At 33.9% G+C, this 20,896-nt stretch overlaps 1 protein-coding gene across 2 annotated transcripts in view; it reads right to left on the bottom strand.

Annotated features, from left to right (window-relative positions):
- Nucleotides 1-20,896, bottom strand: part of ADAMTS19 (ADAM metallopeptidase with thrombospondin type 1 motif 19) — a 286,825-nt gene that overhangs the window by 121,969 nt on the left and 143,960 nt on the right. For both annotated transcript variants that reach the window (XM_073010715.1, XM_008014319.3), the window contains exons 9-10: nt 3,435-3,575; nt 1,776-1,926 (exon numbers count right to left, since the gene is read on the bottom strand). In XM_073010715.1, coding sequence (XP_072866816.1) covers nt 1,776-1,926; nt 3,435-3,575 — 292 coding nt within the window. The remainder of the gene's footprint in view (nt 1-1,775; nt 1,927-3,434; nt 3,576-20,896) is intronic.

A 20,896-nucleotide genomic window follows, 5' to 3' on the forward strand; every position in this document is an offset into this window, starting at 1 on the left:
TGCCCACAAACCCAAACCTTTGTACCTCAGAAACTTTCATTTTACCATGAATATTTAAGGAAGAAGATTGTGACCAGACTTTTGATTGTCTAAAGATTCAGAGGTGAAAGCAGAGTGAAGGAGGTTAGAAGATGAGGTCAGAGAGGTACTGGAGACAGATCTTACAGAACTAATGTCATAATTGTCACACATGATATGGAGTTCCAAGGATCCATGGCTGTGCCACATGTAAATCCTTTGGCATTAGATCACACATAGCAACACCAGTTCCTTTCAAGCTCCACTATTGCCAGATGAGTGTTACAGTCCATACAGCCTTTTACACATCACATTTGATGCAGCTCCAACTCCATACATTCACTCATTTTAATTCTAAATCATTTGTTCACTGGATATTTCACTTACTCTGTGCCAGTCCCTAGGCTAGATGCTGGAGAAACTCACTCTGCCCTCATGCAGCTTACACACTGGTGGGTGAAACTGATCAAAAGCAATTAATAAATAAGTGCAAAACTCTTTTAATAAGAACCACAAAGCAAAGACAGCATTCAACACATTATAATGTCATATGCTTTGTTCCTTATAATGGATCTTAATTATGCTGAGTTACCCAAAACAGCATTATCCTCAACAAAGCCAAACTCCTTTGAGACATTCACAAAAACTGTGGCTGGGTGAAATAGGCTATGTTTCAGCGATACTTAACCAATTTACTCTCAGTGTGGTTATTGGTTTATTCCTGAAGTACAATGTGTATATGTGTGTGTGTGAGGAGGAGGTGAGAGGAGATGGGCAGATAGGGGATGGCCAGCAGGAAAGAAAAAAAAGGGCTTAATAGAGCTTAAACTCTTCCATCACTTAAGAAGGTAATTTTGCTTCATCCTTTAGAATTTATGGACTTAACACTACTGTCTTCTCTGAGTAATTACTGACTATTGGAATATTAATACATAAACACTGCTTTACCATTATATATTTTTCCTTTTCTTCTAGTTTATGTAGAAATGTACTCTCTTAATTTTTGTTCCTATAAAAGATACTTTTCAAATTTTATTTTTAGGGTTAAAATGTATAGTTCCTCCTCCACAATTACATGTTCATATATAGCTTTTATCACATTTTTAGCCATTTCCATATAAGAAAATACAGTTGGTCCTCCTTGTTTGTAGTTTCCACATCCAGGGATCCAACCAACCACAGATACAAAAAATATTTTTAAAAAACAACAATACAATAATATAAATAATACAAATAATAAAATAACATAGTATAATAATTACATAGCATTTAAAATGTATCAGGTTCTGTAAGTAATCTAGGGATGATTTAAAGTATTTGAGAGGATGTGGGTAGGTTATATGCAAATACTACATTATTTTTCATAAGGGACTTTAGCAGCTGGGAGTTTTGGTATCTGCTCAGGGAATGGGATGTGGGTACTGAAACCAATTCCTGCAGATATGGAGAGAAAACTACATGGGATTTAAAATAGAAGCATTGAACTGACATAATAAAAATGCTTCCCTGACATCAATGTAATTTTCAAAGTAGAAATTATTAGGTCTTTCTTTATTGACTTTGATTAAATGCTCACATCTTATTTCTATCACTTCCAAGGTATAAGAAAAAAATGCACAAACCTTTTCTTAGAAAATTCTTCTTTTATATACTGGGGTATTTTTGATCCACAAACCGTAAAATAAAGTTACCTTCTCCTACCAGTCAATACTTCTAAACAATGAATGAACGCACAAAAACCCCACCTGGATCTTTACCTGCATCTCCTGACAAAAAGAAGCCAAAGGCCCAAAAAGGATCTGGCATTGTTCATCAGCAGTGTATGTCATCCCTGGCAGCTTGGAGGGAACCATCACAGAATTGACACTCTGCGGATTTGTTTGTTGCAAGCAGTTACTGGCCTTTGACCTGGCAATAGGTAGGTATGTGTAAAATTTTGAATTTAATGTAAAAAGCTGATATGATTAGTTACTATATAACAAGAACCACTTTTATAATATGAAAAATATATTTTTACTTTAAGCTCTTCCATTGAATATCATAGAAATTATTCTATATGTCAAAAATCATTTATTTACGATGAAGATAATCGTAATAAATAATTTTCAAATTAAAAGAACTTTATGGTGTTTAAAACACATTCATATGAATTAACTCAGCTGATCTACATAACACTGTGAGTTCAGTGTTATTTTATGCATTTAATAGGTATACAAGCTCAGAATCAGAGAGTAACTTGCCCAAAAGTAGTATGTGAATGTAAGATATCAACTATATTTTGGGGATTTAAATAATGTATGGAAAGCATCCTCAGCTGAATATTAACAGTGTAGATATATTTGTGCTTGACATTGCAATACAACTTTGTATACAACTCTGTAATATATTTTAAAGTGGTATTTGATGTCATAGGAGTCCTGAGTCATGTGAAGGCAGCCGTACAAAATCATGCATGTTTTTTAGGAACTCATTAGGGCCTAGAGAAGGGCTGCTGATGCAGCTACTGATGGTGTGTCTGAAATATCACATGCTCTGAGTGCTCTTCTCTAGACTGTTACGACAAAGAGCATGCACAGCATATATTGTACATATTTTAGAGCAAAGCTATAGAATGTGAGAAACATTATAGTTTGATAGATTTCATAGCCATTTAATAGAAAAATTGGCTTAACTATTTAAAGGATATAGAAAAGTGAATAAAGTTCATCTGTGTAGTCAGTTTAGCAAGTTAGGTGTTCCTGTATTTCTCATTAAGACTTGTTTTGGATACCTTAAGCATCTCACTAACTACTTTGCATATTGCTTACTGCTTCAGGTGATCCTTCTATAATTATAGAAATAAGGGCTTTAAAAATGAACAAGTGCTTTAAAATGAAAATGAGAGCAACAGTAATATTTTTCATTTACTTTTCCAACAAGACAGAAGCTAAGTGTTACTGCCACTGAATGTGGAAAAGAAGAGACTCAAGGGCTATGATAATGGTGAAAACTATTTATTAAGAAAAAATAGTTGAAGCGTAGATACATTACAAATGAAAAGTGAAGATTTTGTTAGAGGGGCTCTGATCTTCATGATAACAGATGTGCTGGGTGATGAACAGTGTGAATATTTCCACTGGGAATAATTGAAGAGGCAATTAAATACTGTGACAGATTTTTAAAATCATTATAACAATTTTTCAGTCTTACAAATAATCTTAACTGTCTTTTTGAAAAATGTAGAAATTAAAAAGCAGGGGGTTAAATAACATGTCCCAGACTACACCACGAGTCAATGGAAAAGTCATGATTGGAACCAAGGGCCTTCATTTTTACTCTGGTGGCCTTTCCACTTTGGCACACTGGCTTCTCTATTTGTAAAAAGTAACAGCACACATAAACATTCACAAGGCAAAAACAATAAGTGACCTCCATACCTGAGAAATCTTTCCAAATCTTCCTTGCTACATCGAGACCATGAAACATCACCAAGATTCTGTCCTTTAATCCATTCACCAGACATGATATGAAGACCATCAGCACACGATGGGTGGTCGTTGTCATGGTTAATGCCCATGCTGATTTGGAATATAATAAAATTTTAAAATTTACGCTAAGTAAATGTTACTTGTTAACTTTTTGTAACTGCAGGTAAATAATGATTAAAATACTTAAAATACTGGGAGCCAGATTTGTTTTAAGGAAATTAGATTCAAAATAAAATTAGATTTCAGATTAAGTTACTTTTTAAATTTTGTTACCCCAATTTAAGGTAAATATTTTTATTTAATAAAAAAATATTTCCCTAATCAACCTACAAAATGACATGTTTAGGTCCTTCATACTGAAATGATCTATAGATATATTCTTTGCATAGTAGTATGTATGAAACTCAGAAATAACACATTTATATTTAACCATACTAGATTCTTGCTGTTGCCTGAATCAAATTTTCTTCAAAATTTGATTTGAATACACATCTTTTACCAAATTTGAAACCTCATTAATCTATTAATTTCCTTTGTCTTCACCATGTACTTCATTAGACCATCCTCTTCCTCCCACATCATATAACACAAATTATCCTGGCCTTCTTTATCTTTTTGAATGAATCCTGAATCTGTTGAAATTGTATTCTAAAAGTTGGACTTATTTCTAAATAGATGTTCCAGAAATACCTTAAATTTAGTATGTCTACAGACTGCCTTTCTTACTTTCTCTTTCAATTCTCTATTTACTCCTCTATTCTATTTTTTCCTTGCTCTCTTTTTATGCTTTTGCTAGCTACTAAGTTCTGCCAAATAAAGAATCTTCAAGTCATCATTTATTTTTTTCCTTTCCTGAATTATCGCATAGGCTCTATTTTATTTATTATTAGAGGCAAGCCCTGCCAACTCTACCTTCTAAGATTTCACTCAACTGTCATCTCCCTTCTATCCTATAGTTACTATTTAAATTATTGTACTGTATCCTTATTATAGTATATAGAAAGTCTTGAGTTGTTATGGTATTGTACCTGGGTTCTGTCCCTCTAATCTTTACCAACATTCTCCCTTCCCCTTCTCCTACACTGCCCCAGTGAGATCTATTTAAAACACAATCTGCCTATGCCATTCCTATGTTTTCTCATTATCCATATGGCAATTTCCAGCTCTTTAACGTGATACATAGCCCCTTCATATTCTTCTACATTATTATTAGATTTTTTCTTCAGCAATACCAAATGACTTGTAATTTCCCAAACATTATATTGTTTCATATTTTCTTGCAGTTAATTGTTACTTAGCATTTTCTAGGTATCATAAATCATATAAGGGAATTTATAAACTTGTGTTAAACAACAAAATGTGGCGGAAATGATTATAATATGCATTTTGCAGATGAGAAGTAACTTGTCCAAGATTACACAATGAGAAACTGGAAAGTAATAATGTTTAAACTGAGCTCTAGAAGTCATGTGATTAACCATTCCACATTGGGCATCTATAAATTCCATCCTCCAACTCCATATGCTGTCTACAGTGCCTCTCCTTCAGCTTCTTTGCCTGGACAAACTCAAATTCTACTTAATCATCAACATTAATGCAGTTTACTTTTATCAGGTTTTCTTTCACTATCCCCTACCTCACCCATTTGTACTATCTCTTCTGGGAACAACACAGGATTCTGTGAACAACATTGTTACAGCATTTTCTATATTGCATTATACATTTTTACTTTTGGTTCATTCTCCAAATTCTTGAGACTCTGTAACCAATGTTGAATCATGGGTTCAATGATCATGTAGAAAAAAAATTATATAGTCTCTTGTGAATTCTCATAATGAGGCCAGTAAAATAATTTTTGTGGATGAGAGTTAGTACTGAAGAAGCAGAGCAGAGTCCATTTGTGTACATGCATAGCCTGAGATAATAGCAGGATAGTCCACTGTTCTCTTTTCTTCTTCTGTTATGGTCTAGATAATAAATAAAATGGTTTTCATAATGAAAAATTCACAAGAATATCTATATTGTGTTTTAAAACACGAAATTAGAAGAACTGTTGCAGAAATTGCTAAGGGAAATTACAATTAGAGTACCTATGTTTCCTCAAATCAAAATAAAATTTTTAAAAACTACCAAACTATATTTTTAAGATGAATTATAAGTTTGAATCAAAATTGTTACAATTAAATATGTTTTTGAAGGAAGAAAATATGAAAGGAATAAATAAATTCCATCCATATCATTAATGAATTAAGACTAATTATATCACCATGCTAACTTTAACTATAAAAATTATGGTATAAATAAAACTAAAATACATTATTGAATATTACTTTTCACTTTTGGTGTTAGAAAAATTCACCAGTGAGTCATATTTTTCTTTCCTATTCTAATAAATTTCTTCAAATAGGGTCTGTAGCAACACATATTAATAGAATAAATAACAGAGAAAATAGGAAGACAAACGTTTTCATACTTAGAAGATAAAGAGGAAAAATAAGAGAGTATATGGAATAGGTATAAACCAGTTCAATTAAAATATTAGAAGGCAGAGTAAAAAGATGTTGAAATTAGAAAGTAACTTAATCTCTGTATCTTCCCCTTATTTCACCAAAGGCAAGTTAAAAAACAATAAATAAACATGCCTTAGTTGCCTTATTTGCTAAATATACTTTCTTGACTGATTTGTTGTGATGACTGCATAAGCATGATATGTAGTACCTGAACAATGCCTGGAATACAGGCAGAATCCATAATGATCCTTTATACTGGGGAAATAAATTAGAGAAATTTTATTATATCATTCTAATTTGTCAAAAGATACATAAACAGATTTATCATTAATTATATTAAATTCATTCTGCTGTATTTGCTTTCTTTGGTGAAAGTGTGCGCTTCAGAAAAACCAAGAAAATAACAATCAAAAGAATTTACTTAGATATAAAGTTAAAATAAGAAATTATAAATATGGCACAATATCACAAATCAGTAAAAGTGGCTTAATTTAATTCTAACTCTGTGGTTCGAATGCAGCCCATCAGTGTCCTGTCTCCTCTCTGCCATGGATTCTGGCTACAGCACACATCACTGGGTGACCTGTTAATTAACAACCACTTGCCATTTGGAACATGCCTGACTCTTCCATCTGTGGTGGCATAATCTTTCAAACCATACACAAATGCTATTATTTTTGAAAGGTAACCAGTCTTTCTCAGAAATAATAAACCTTCCTAAATAATGTGTTCCTATGAGGGAAGGAGAGGGATTGCTTCCAAGATTTGGCAATTTGGACATTTTCCCAATATCGCATAATAGGATTTTCCAAATATGGACGATTACAACCTCTTATCCAGATAATAATTTTCCTTTTGGGATCCTGGTCCTGATTCTGATGTAAGAAATTAGCTTTAGCCATGGGGAGGTCTGGTGATTCAAGCATTGTTTACCAGTAGTTAAATTTTCCTGAAGCCATTTAACTCATAACAGAAAAAATTATCATTAAATTGGGACAGGTTTTTTTAACCACACATCTGGAATTATCAGGAAACACTGCTTAGTCTTGACTCTAGAGGTTTGAAATAAAACAATTAATTGTGCACCTTAATCTGTGCCAGCTACTCTATTAACCACTGACAATGATCATATCACTTATTCCTCACAATATTCCCATAATGTTTCTATTATTATGACTTCTATTTTACAAATGAGGAAGGTGCTGAGGTTAATGGTGAAGCTGTGACTCAAACCCGGGCAGTCTGATGCTCACACAGATGAACCTCTGAACTATCACACAATAGTGCTTTTCTTTCTGGATCAAAGCTCTCCACTTTTGGAGATGATTTATTGTTTTCTGAACAATTTTAAATGCCTCTGTTCTTTTAGCAGAAATGCACCTCTACATGTAGAACCTTATAACCAAGTTACATGCATTGCATGGAAAACATTCTCTAAGTAAGACATTAGCAACACCTCTACTCACACTGCCATTGAACTACATTTTCATAATCTCAGTTTAAATTCATTTTGACAAAGAGCCTTGGGCAAATAAACTCTTCACTAACATTGTACATGGTTGTCAAGTCAACTGAAAAAATATTTTTATCATATAAAACTTCTCAACTTGTTTAAAAGTCTTTGCCAGGAAGTTTTGTGATATCCTGCGGAAAGCTGGAGAAGCATTTGGATTTTGAAGATGGTCCCTTTTGATGTTTGAAGAATTAGAGAGGAGAAGCCTTATGAATTCACTCACTTTTTTTGGATAATTTGGAAAGGATTTGATTTGTAAACAGTAATATTTTAAAAGAGTAGGCTTTTTGTGCTGAATACATTAAGCATTTTTATGACATAGTATTTCCCACTAAAGCCATATATTATGTGGAAACATTAATAAAAGAAAGAAACAAACTATTACAATGTCTTACTGGAAGTAGATTATATTTATACAAAATGACATTTAATTTCATATTTCTTAGAATTCAGTGGGTATATCTAATTCAATATAATTTCACTATTGTGTGTTCATGGAGAAAAAATTTAGACATTAAGATATACAATATATTTTTGTATCATATTTCTTTTAATATTTTAAGTCATTTCAATTTGCACAAACAATGAAACCTACTTTTATTAGCAAGTCAAAAGGCTATATAAAAGCAAGGTAAAAAAATAAGAGGTTAAAAGAAGAAAAGTAGAGGTACAAAAAGAGATTCCTTTTGACTTTGTTGTGCATTATATTACACGTTTATCTAACAATGCACATACACTTGTTGAGAACCCACTACTGTGCTGAGCTGGAGTCACAAAGATAAATAAGACTCAGTTCCTACACTCAAAGAGTGTATTATCTACTAGGATTGGAACACTATCCCTTGCTCTTGTGTAGCAAATGAATGCCTGGATCCTGTTTGCCCTATATTCCTTAAACCTCTACTGCTTATCTGCCCCTTTTCAATTCTATTGCTATCAACCAAAATTGGTGCTGATTCTTTTTACTTCTGGATTATTGTAATGTCTGCCTGACTGTCCTCCTGCTCTTTAACTCTTTGCCTCTTAAACCATACTTTAATGGTGCTAGTTTCTTATGAGTGTGTTAATATTAAAAAGCTAGTTTCCTATGCAAACGCTTTTCATTAGCCCTGGCAAGCAGAGAGTCTAAAAAAAAGTGAATAATGAACCACTTGCATCAGAATCATAGGGCATGAGGACATTAGAGTAGTTAAAATGCAGATTCATGAGTCTGCCCCCAACGAATTAAAATAGAATATTTAGAGGTAAGGCCTAAGAAATAGCATTTTGACACATTTTCTAGATGATTCTTATTTACTCAAAATTCTGGAAAGCAATGATCTACAGGATGAAATCCATTCTTTATCTCATTATTCAAAACATCTGTAAACTGATATCAATCTGATTTTCATAGTTAATTCCAGCCTAACCTTTTGTATAGTTCCTTTCCATTAGAATACCTTCCATTCTAATCTGCATTTACACAGACTTTCTGCCTTTAAAAAAGGATTCTTTAATAAATTATAGCCCATATTTATCATTATCTTTAACTTCTATGCCCTTCACATATATGGTGTATAAGACATATCAGAACTGTCTCGTATTTCTGGTTAATTTTAAATGATATATATAAATTACCACTACCTAGAATGTACGTGTTCACAGAACAGAAATTGTCATATTTTCTTTTTGCTTCCTTTAATTATTTAGTTGAATGTCCTGTTAAATGTCAACTGATTTATCTACTGATATAGGATCATAGAAACACCAAATATGCTATAATTAGAGATGTGAAACTACTGTGGCCTCTTGCCAACACAGAGAAACTGCAACATGAAAAAGTTAACAGATGATCTACTCCAGGAAGGTTGCTTGCTTTACTCTAGGATATGCATTTGCCAAGAAACATCAGAGAATTGCAAACAGAAAGCCAACTCTTCCAAGGTCATTCATTAGCTGGGTGATTTTTTTCCCTCTTCCACTAACTCACTCCAACATCCAAACCTACATTTGGAGAGAATCTGGTGTGGGAGGGCTGCCATATCTATACTGGCCGAAGTCTCATTATGACAATTAACTTGGAAAAACTGCTTATTATTCTACGTGGTATCATTGTCTAAATAAAATATCAAATACGAAAGCCATGTTAGTGGTCTACAAGAGTCTTCATGATAAGTAAACTTCCTGTCAATCTAGTTATAAACCTCTAAAAGGTATGAAAGCACTCCAAGAAAGAACAGAAAGGCCAGTGAAATCTGAAGATCTCCTTTTCACACTAAGGAATTCATAAAAATAATACTACTAATTATTGTTATCATTCAATCACTCTGTATTATGTGCCAATCATTGTGCGATGACATTATAGTATCACAAATCCTAACAATGAACCTTGAAATTAAAAACTATCCAAATTTTATGAATAAAGGAAATGAATACAGAGGATTGATTTATCCAAAGCTCGTTCATTAAGTAGGTGGCAAAACAACAACTCAAGCCCAAGGCTGTATGTCTAATAATGCACTTTCCCACTTAACTATCCACATAGGTAGTTTTTAACATTTACCAAGGCATTTGTGTCAGGGGAAGATACCTGTGACATCTGCTATAGAAAGTTCTAAAGAGTATGATGGGACAGTATATTTAGATAGCCATTACTAATTTTAGTTGGTCAACAATAACTACAAAAAATTAATTTTCAACATTTTAAGGAGCAATGGATTTCTAGAAGAGCATATTTGGTTTGTGCTTGTTATAACAATTTATTATTATTTCATCTATTTCCCATTCTAAAAGTCTTAGGAGATGATGTACTTTATAGGCATTTCTTATTTCGTTCTTTTATTTTTCTTTTTTCTTTCTTTCTTTTCTTTTCTTTTTTCTTTTATTTTTCATTTTTTTTTTTTGAGACAGAGTCTTGCTGTATTGACCAGGCTGGAGTGCAGTGGTGTGATCTCAGCTCACTGCAACCTCTGCCTCCCAGGTTTGAGCAATTCTCAGGCCTCAAGCTGGCATGCTGGCCAGAATGGTCTTGAACTCCTGAACTCAAGTGATCCGCCCACCTTCGCCTCCCAAAGTGCTTGGATTACAGGTGTGCTCCACTGTGAGCCATTATACCTGGTCTTTATTTAGTTCTTAGTGTATATAGTTCCCTCTTAGAGTATATCCTCTCTTCTTAGAGCAGATATACTACTGCACATCAATGCAAATGAGTGCCAAATGTTATTCACTTCTGAAAAGGACTCTTCTTGGAAGCTGAGAGAGGGTAACCAAATCTGTGTGTGCCTCCTGGGCCATATGCTAACTTCTTTAACTATAGTCATCATGCTGTACACTAGGTCTCCAGTACTTATTCTTGTGATTGAAGGATTGTAACCTTTGACAAATATCTCCCCTTTCCCCTCATCCCACAGCTCCTGGTAACCACCATTCTTCTGTTACTATGAGTTTGACTTTGTTTTTGTTGGATTTCACATATGAGTAAGATCATGCAGTATTTGTTTTTCTGTGTCTATTTCACTTAGCAAAATGCCCTCAAAGTTCATCTACGCGGTTGCAAATAGTAGCATTTCCTTCTTTTTAAAGACTTAGTAATGTTCCATTTTATATATATATAATTATCTATATATATAATATATACACACATAAAATTCCAATTATATAGTGTATATTATGTTGTGTGTAAATATACATATATAATAATACATATAAAATAAATATTCCATTATATATAGAATTATGTTTATATAATAGAAATATATATATGTGTGTGTGTGTGTATGCATACACACACACACACACTACATTTTCTGTATACATTCATCTTTATACATTCCTCTGTTGACAGATACAGGTTGTTTTCATATCTTGGCAGGTATGTTTCCATACCTGTTGTGAATTAACAGAATTTCAATTAATTATTCCTAATACTACAATTGCTAGATTTGATCCTTCCGCATTCATAACTTTAGGATTTGGATGAACTAGTTGGACAGGTCTGTCCATGCAAGTGTCATGCAATATCGAAAAACATTCTAAACACTTTGAATATGCACATAGCATCTATTTTGAATCAAGTTTCACTGACAATCTATGCATAATAATATTTTACTAAGATAACTACTATATTCAATCATTTACTTATTTGATATATATCAAGAGCCTAATACATACCAAAGTCTGGTTAGACTTTAAGGTAAACTCATCGTAACTGAAATATAATTGAACTATTGTATTTTCATACAATAGTTTATTTTAAATAGTAATTCAAAATATCATGTACCAAGAGGGAAAAATATATTGCCATTATATTTGCATAGCAATAAAACCATATTTTCTCATTAAATAATATTACTTAGTCAAGACAATTGCATTCCTTGACTCAAACTGATTCTTCCACTCTGGGATTCAATCGTCTTATGTCCTGGAACTCAGGATGACCAACAGATAGCATTCATACAACAAATGCTTATTCACTTGTACAACATATGCTGGAGTTCTTATGATGTATAATATATTCAACCTTGTGCTGTGAAAAAAATGTATTAGACATGAATCATATTTTCACAGATTGCTATTCAGTTGGGAACTTATACATAGGTAAATATCAGTATAAATCAGTGTATCTCAGAAATAATTTTAAGTGACAAATGATATTTAAAATAATCAGTGTAAGAGACTTAAAAGTGGAAACAGGCCAGGTGCGGTGGCTTAAGCCTGTAATCCCAACACTTTGGGAAGCCAAGGTGGGTGGATCACTTGAGGTCAGGAGTACGAGACCAGCCTGGCCAACATAGTGAAACCCTGTCTCTACTAAAAATACAAAATTAGCTGGGTGGGGTGGTGAGTGCCTGTAATCCCAACTACTCAGGAGGCTGAGGCAGGAGAATGGCTTGAATCCAAGAGACGGACGTTGCAGTGAGCTGACACAGTGCCACTGCACTCTAGCCTGGGCAACAGAGTAAGACTCCATCTCAAAATAAATAAAGTGGAAACGTATTTCTAACCAGGCTTTCAAATTTACTTTCACAAAAGTGATAGCATTTGTCGTGGCCATTAATAGGTAAGTAAAATTGGGATAAATCATTAGTAAATAATGAATCATTAGTAAATAATACTAAACTATTTAATATTTTACTAATATTAAAAAGAATGAATCATTAGTAAATAATAAATCATTAGTGCTGGAAGTTGGGATAATAAAAAATGAATAAAGGCATGATGTTTGAAAAGTATGGTTCATTTGCATTCATCAACTAGAGAAGTAGATTGTAAAGTTACAAAAATACACTAGGGTCACTCTATAGAAGTCATGACTCTAAGGCTAAGGAATTTCAAATTCATTCATTAGGTTGTGAAAGGCAATAAAGTTTTCTGATATGAAGGTTAGGACCACATTTCAGGAAGCTGAATCTTAGTAATATGTGAATACATTAGAAAGATGAAGTAGCAAAGGAGAGGACACCAGTTAAGTGGATACTGTAAGAGTCCAAGCCAAGAGGAATAACAGAAGAAAGAATAGATGGTTGAGATAGCTTTCTCAGATGAAGAATGAATAGAATTTGGCCACTGATTATGGAAGTAACTAAGGGGAGAAAGAGTTAAAGATGGCTCAGATGTCTCAACTAAAGGCCTTGTGGCAATAATGGTGCCAATGACAGAAATAGAGATGTCTGAAGAAGCAGGTTTATAACCTGGCCCTCCCCTCTATTCTATCCAGGCAAAATTTCCAGAGAAGTAAGTATGTATGTAAATGTTATTGATTCCAAAGGCTTATTAGTCACAAGGCATCTGTATTCTTGGTACTCTGGCAATCCTTAAAATTTTAGCAGGTGGCCCAAATATTTATTGCCTTCAACGAGGTAACTTTGCATATTTATTGCCCCATTAGCCTTTAATTCCATAGAAACTCCTGAATTGCCCACTTAGTGGAAAAACCATGTCTCCATGCCAAAGTTTAATAATATACAGTAGACCTTTTCCTCTGGTTCAAAAATCAAAACAAAAACAAAAAAATACATATGCATTTTTGGCCATATCAAAACATGCTTGATCTTTTTATAATGAAATGAAATATAAGTAATTTCCCCTAACTCATATAATTTTACCCAACTCAACATCTCTATGAAGTAGACAGTCTAATTATCACATAAAGTTCTCAATTAGTGGGCAAGTGGTATATGTTTAATGCAGTCTCTTTCAACTTGTAAAAATATAAAATTCTATTAGGGCTATATTGGTTATTTTCTTGATTACAAGCATAAGTTATAAATGTGCTAACATGCTGGGAATATGACAGTGTACTAAGTAGACAAGATCTCATTATCTACAAACAGAAGAAAGAGACATAGGGTAGAGAGTTACATTTTGAAAAGTTTTATGAATAAAATTAAGGAAGGCAAAGGGGAATAAGCCCAGGCAGTGGTTGTGCTTACAATTTTAAGAAATGTTATCAGAAAGGCCTCACTGAACCCTGATACATGAGTGGAGAACTAAGAAAAAAGGGAGACAGCCATGTGGCTGCTCTGGAGAACTTTCCAGGTAGAAATCAAAGGAAAGGCAAAGTCCCCAGAGTGAGTGTTTGTCTTCTATGTTTGAGTTTCAACAAACAGGCAATGAATCTGGAGCGCAGTTGGTAAGAAGGGAATGACAGGCTATAGGGACGGAGGCTGGAACATGTAGAATTTGGTGGGCCATGGTATGGGCTGGGGATTTTATAGGGTGAACCAGGAAGCTCTTGGAAGTTTCTGAGTAAAGAAGCCAGGTGATTTGCTTTGTTTTAAATGAATCTCCCTGACTCTAAGGCTAAAAAAGAAAGATTATTTAAGAGGCTACGGTAATAATCCAGATGAGAGGTGTTGGTAGCTTAGTCCAAAGAACTAGCAGGACAATTAGTGAGAAGTAATCAGATTCTGGATGTATTTTGAAGGCAGAGTCAACAGCTGATGAATTGAATGTGGACTATGAGAAACAGAGAACACCCAAAGATAATTCTTTGGCTTTTGGTTGTCCCACTAGAAGCATGCAGCTTCATTTACTGTCATAGGAAGACTTCAGTGGCAACACTTTTGGGGCTGTGGCAGTCATTTCTGCATGTGTGTACCAGAATAAAGTCTCACTTATGTGGATATGGGTACATTTCAAAATATAGAATATTCTTTTATAAAAATTTACCTGATACTTTATTGAAAGTCTCATCCAATATCATAAAACATTCTAAACACTTTGAATATGCATGCAGCACCTGTTTTGAATCAAGTTTCACTGATAATCTATGCATAATAATATTTTACTAAGATAACTACTATATCCAGTCATTTACTTATTTGATATATATCAAGAGCCTAATATATACCAAGCACTGTCAAATGCATGAAGAATCCCATTATAAGCAAAAACAGATATGGTTCCTCACTTCTCGAAGCTTACAGTCTAATGAAGTATATATCTAACAGATGAACAAATGTGCATTTATGAAGGAGATGGTGCCACTAAAATGATTAATAGAGAGACTGACCCACAGAGAATGCTTTCTTTAGAACATGACTATTGAGGTGGTATATGAACTTTGAGCAGGAGGAGATAATTAAACTAAGCTTAAAAAGTAAGTATACTCCAAGTAGAGGAACAACATGTATTTAGGTCCTGCAGTGTGAAGGAACATGGTACTTTTTAAGTTCTCGGGTATATGTACATGATGCACAGGTTTATTACATAGGTAAATGTGTGTCATCGTGGTTTGCTGCACCTATCACCTAAGTATTAAGCCCAGCATGCATTAGCTATTTTTCCTGATGCTCTCCCTCCCCACCTCCTCCCCACCGGGCCCCAGTATAAGCTGTTCCCCTCCCTATTTCCATGTGCTTTCACTGGAACATGGTACTTTGGAAACACTGTAGGAACTCTAGTGCTGAGAATGAAAGGGGGCATGAAATGAAGTATGGCTAAAGAGATAAGGTGGGGACAGATAATCCCGGGCCAGCCCAGAAGTAAGTTGAGTAAAGTTAGCTAGAAGAACTCTTCCATGTTTCTGGCAGAGCACCGTAATTAATGACATGGGCTTTGGATTTGGACAGACTTGGCTTTGATCATGGATTCAGGCACTTATTGCTGTGTGAGCTTTGGCAATCATCATCTCTAAAGTAATATTATTGCCTTCCATCTTTAGGTGGGAGCAGAAGTCTTTGGCCTCAATGTGCTAAGCCAGTGCAAAATTCTTCAATAAATCTGGACTTCAATAAATCTCCAGATTTAGCAAGGTCAGAAAATGGTCACGGGATTATGCTATTAATAGGTATATTTAAAATGATCATTTCCCAGATAATTTAGATATTGTATTATATCTTAGACATGGGGCTAAATTTTCCTAAAACCATAGACAGTAATGCAAGGGTTAGTTTACTTTTGGTTGGAATCCACAAAGAAAATGGAATTATTTGTAAACTTTAAGAAAAAAAGCCTATGTTTTGTGTGTGTGTGTATAAAAATATGGTATCTTTATACAACAAAATACTCTAAGGCACCACTAAATATTTGTACAAAAGAACAACTTTTATTATTTGCAGTGAATGGCATCATAGGATTGTGTCTACATACTTCACAAATAAAAAGGACAAAGATATACAAGTGTAGACCACCTTTCAGGCCAAAAATAAAAATGATGGCTTTCTAGCAACTCAAATGCAACTTCCTAGTGCAACACTGACTTAGACTGAACAGTGACTGTCACATCTGTTATGTGGGAGGGCTACTCAGAGTGTGACCTGTGCACTCGCTGCCACTTGATGAACTCTTTTTACTACTGATTTGTATCCAGATAAGTAGCTGGTGCTAGAATGTAAATCAGCTACATCATTAAGCACACAGTTTACTTTAGCTTTTTTTCACGTCAAGACTCTTTCAATGAAGGAAGCAATGCCCTATATTCTGGCATAGATCCCTAACTCATCACAGACCACACTTCAGTAGTAAGATCATTTATTGAGCAGTTAATGCAAAATGCATATTTAATGGAGAGAAATTTACTATGCACACTAAAGTAAATTCTAGATGGTTTAAAGTGTTAAACAGTGAGAGAAAGACGAAGACACATACACATACACACACAATATAAGACAACAATACAAAAATGTGTTCCCCTAATTTTAAAAAGAGAAATTACTTGTAATTGCAAAAACCTCCAGAAGAAATTATAAAAGAATGAAATTTGATGATTAAAAAATCTACAAGTTATAAACATTAAAAATCAAGATTAAACTAATGATTAGAACTAGGAAAATCTTTACAATATACTTAATGAAAATAGAATGACATTAATATTGAATAAACTCCTGAAAAATGAATCTCTATTAGTTTCAGTTTTCTCATCTGTAAAATGACAATCATAACAATACTTAGCTCAAGATTTTTTATGCAGTTGAATTAGATCTGAATACACAGCATTTAGCAAAATACCTGCTAATAAAAGACACTGTTGTTTTTATTAGAAACTCTTTGGCAACTCAACATAAAATATGGGATTTTGCAAGTTTAAAAATATTGTGTAATTGTGCAGTAGAGTTCACAAGTTTGAGTGGTCTAAAATCGGCACATTCCAAAGAACTATTTAGTCCTTGCCTGACTCCTTGGAAGTAACCTCTAAGTCCTTGGGATATCCCTCCAAAGTATCTTTGACAGGAATAACTTTGTTTAGCTGGAGGCCTTCTACCACCATGGGTTTTGCTAACAATGTGATTTACGGTGGGGACTAGGGCCAGGTTAACCTCAGGAGGGAATGGAGGCTTGAAGGTTTGCCTTGAAGGAAGTCAACCAAGCCTACATGATCAAACTCCAGTAAAATCCCTGGATATCAAGGCTCAGTATAGCTTCTTGGGTTGCTAATACTTTGTGCATGATTTCACACATTGTTGTTGGGAGAATTAAGTACTGTCTGCACAACTCCACTGGGACAGAATAACTGGAAGCTTGAGCCTGGTGTCTCCTGGACTCTGGCCTATGTGACTTTTTCCCTTGATGATTTTAATCTATATCCTTCCATGGTAATAAACTGTAACCATGAGCAAAACCACTTTGCTGAGTTTTCTGAGTGATGCTAGCAAATCAACCCAGATTAGTCTTAGGGACTCTTCCCTCAAAGCACAGCAATCTAATAACAATTAATATAGTAATAAGTTTTGGCCTAAAATGAAAGTAAAATTCCTTTCTTTAACAAACTGTTGTTCACAAAGATCATATAAAATATAGTGGATATAATAAATATGTGCATATATATATGAATTCAATAAAACGTCAATTTCATGAAAAATTTCTAAGTATTTTCATTCACAAAATAAAGTTTTAGACTTCATCACATTAAATTATGAAGATCCCAATTATATTTGATGAATATGTGTTAATTCAGCACTACCAGTAAAAATATTTCTTGTCAAAAATTTTAGTTACCAGAAAAATAATAACTCCTGGCCGGGCATGGTGGCTCACGCCTGTAATCCCAGCACTTTGGAAGGCCAAGGTGGGTGGATAACGAGGTCAGGAGTTCGAGACCAACCTGACCAACATACTGAAACCTGGTCTCTACTAAAAACAAAAAAAAATTAGCCAAGTGTGGTGGCTAATCCCAGCTATTCAGCTATTCCCAGCTATTCAGTAATCCCAGCTATTCAGGAGACTGAGGCAGGAGAATTGCTTGAACCCAGAAGGTGGAGGTTGCAGTGAGCAGAGATGGAGCCACTACACTCCTGCCTGGGCTACAGAGGGAGACTCCATCTCAAAAAAATAATAACTCCTACTGTTATTATTTAGGAAGCAAAATTGTTCTGACACAATTTTAAAATGCTGGCTTAAATAATTTATTTCTTCTTACTGTAGATCTTAATTTACACTTTTCTATATAATTGTATATATTTTTAAGTTGATAATTTGCCAAAGGAAAAAGTCAATACATTTTGGCTGACTTTGTTTTAGATTCCTTTGCACTAATAAGAGACAAATTGTTGGTTCTCTTTATTTACTCAAATTTTCATCCCCAAGAGTCATTTTTTTAAATACTTAGTGGACTATATTGATTTTTCTAGCTTTATGTGAACTTGTTCTGAGAATTTCTAGAAATCAAATCCAAACCAACAAACATAAATACATTCATTTAAAATCTGTTTAGAAACATTTTATATGTGATTATAAAAGTATTCTTGAAAAGTTTACATGGAATCATTCTGTCATTCTAAGATTGTGAGTTGCAGAATTACATGATATCATAGTTCATTATTAGTTTCTAGAAGATAGTTTTCATGTATATAATTTAACACAAAAAAAAGAAGAAAATCCAAAAAGAAAAAGAAAAATATAGGATTAAAGAGTTTCACTTAAGTAGCTAACTTTTAATCATACCTCTAAATAAAAGGGCTCTGCATATGTGTGTGTGTGTGTGTGTGTACGTGTGCATGCAAATGGCATGCACATAGAATCTGTAGATATCATTATTTAACATCCATGAAGACTTTCCCCACTGGAGAGATTATGAGCATATGGACATTTTTTCTTGTATTCTTCTTTCTTTATTTCTTCTTACATTGTGCCTTATATCTTATAATGGATGATGATGATGTAATTCATACAGATACATTTCTTCCTACTTGTTTTTTATAAACATGACATTATTCTGACTGCTGTTGCTTCTCACTGTCTAGCATTAGGAAAACACCAGCCACCACTTTTGAGACAAATATTGCTTACTTTTGAGACAAATATTGCTTACTGCTATGGAGAATTTCAGTAAAGGAGTAGTTTAACATATATCACATCCTGGTCCTAGTCCATCAAGTATTACGCATACCTTTGGCACATCTCTATTGCTTTTGGGTACAGCTCTATAAAAGTCAAATAAAATAATATTTTCATACCATTTGAGCTATTCCAATCTTAGCTCCTGGTCATAAACCAACATTTCTACTACATAAAGCTGAAGTGGCTTTTCCTTAAATTACCTCATTTAGTTTTTGGTTTAAATAGTTGTAGCTCCATGGTCAACAGTTTAGATGTTAATAAATTAACTTGTATTGCACTTGATTCCCTTAGTGTTTCTCCTACATTTTAGAATACAATGAAGATTGAAGAAATTAATTTTGCATATCTGGTTTTAAACATACTGGTTTAAAAATATACTTCTTAAAAGTAAACTATTCAGGGTACTTGACAAAATTATTTAAAATCTGTTTACAAAAATATATACTGTTTTTATATCAAGGTGTTACTGCCTAGCTCAAGAGCAAAAATCATAATTATTCATAAATCTGTATTTTATGAGAATTCTATTTATGAAAACACATATCTTTATAAAATTATTTATTAATAAGATTTTCTTGCCTCTAGACATTATTCTCAGCATTTTTCCTTCAAATGATGCCTATAATTTTTCATAGGCTTTATGACTAAACTGAAAATACCTTTCAATTATCAGAATTATTTTTGAATTAAGAATCTATAGCCTATTATTCCTAGAATGAAATATTAAACAAGGTTAGTGCACTGCATACTTTCCCTAAAGGATGAGGATGTTAAAGTATATTTATCTTTTTTTATTTTTATATTTTATTTTATTTTATTTTTGAGATGGAGTCTCACTCTGTCACCCAGGCTGGAGTGCAGTGGTGCGATTTTGGCTCACTGCAAGCTCTGCCTCCTGGGTTCACGCCATTCTCCTGCCACAGCCTCCCGAGTAGCTGGGACAACAGGTGCCCACCACCACGCCTGACTAACTTTTTGTATTTTTAGTAGAGACGGGGTTTCACCATTCACATGATGGTCTCGATCTCCTGACCTCATGATCCGCCTGCCTTGGCCTCCCAAAGTACTGGGATTACAGTCGTGAGCCACTATGCCTGGCTCTTTTTTTAAAATTAACAGATTAACTCCTCATATTCTTGGTCAGTTGACTGAAGACTGAAAGCCTATATGGGAGAATCTGAAAGGACACTTGACCCTAGAACAACATGGGTTTGAACTGTGTAGGTCACTTAGAGGCAATTTTTTAAACACTAAACAAGGATCAAAATTGCAGTGTTTGCAGGTTGCTCAACTTGCATATATAGAGGACAAACTTCTCAAATAAGTGGGTCCCACAGAACCAATTGCTGGACTTGGACATGCATGGGTTTGGGGACATGCAGAGATCCAGGAACCAATCCCCTGGCAAATACCGAAGGGCAACTGTATATCTATACATTTAAAAATGGTGACATCAAAAATCAATTACTTGAAAATTACTAGGATAGTAGATTTTAAGTTTTCAACACAAAATCTGCTATGTATGTGAGGTAATGCTTATGTTAATTTGCTCAGTTTTGCCATTCCACAATGTATACACATTTCAAAACATTTGTATGGAGTAAATTTTGATCAATTAAAAAAATTAAAAA

Source organism: Chlorocebus sabaeus, chromosome 23, assembly GCF_047675955.1.
Source record: "Chlorocebus sabaeus isolate Y175 chromosome 23, mChlSab1.0.hap1, whole genome shotgun sequence".
NCBI classification, from domain to species: Eukaryota; Metazoa; Chordata; class Mammalia; order Primates; family Cercopithecidae; genus Chlorocebus; species Chlorocebus sabaeus.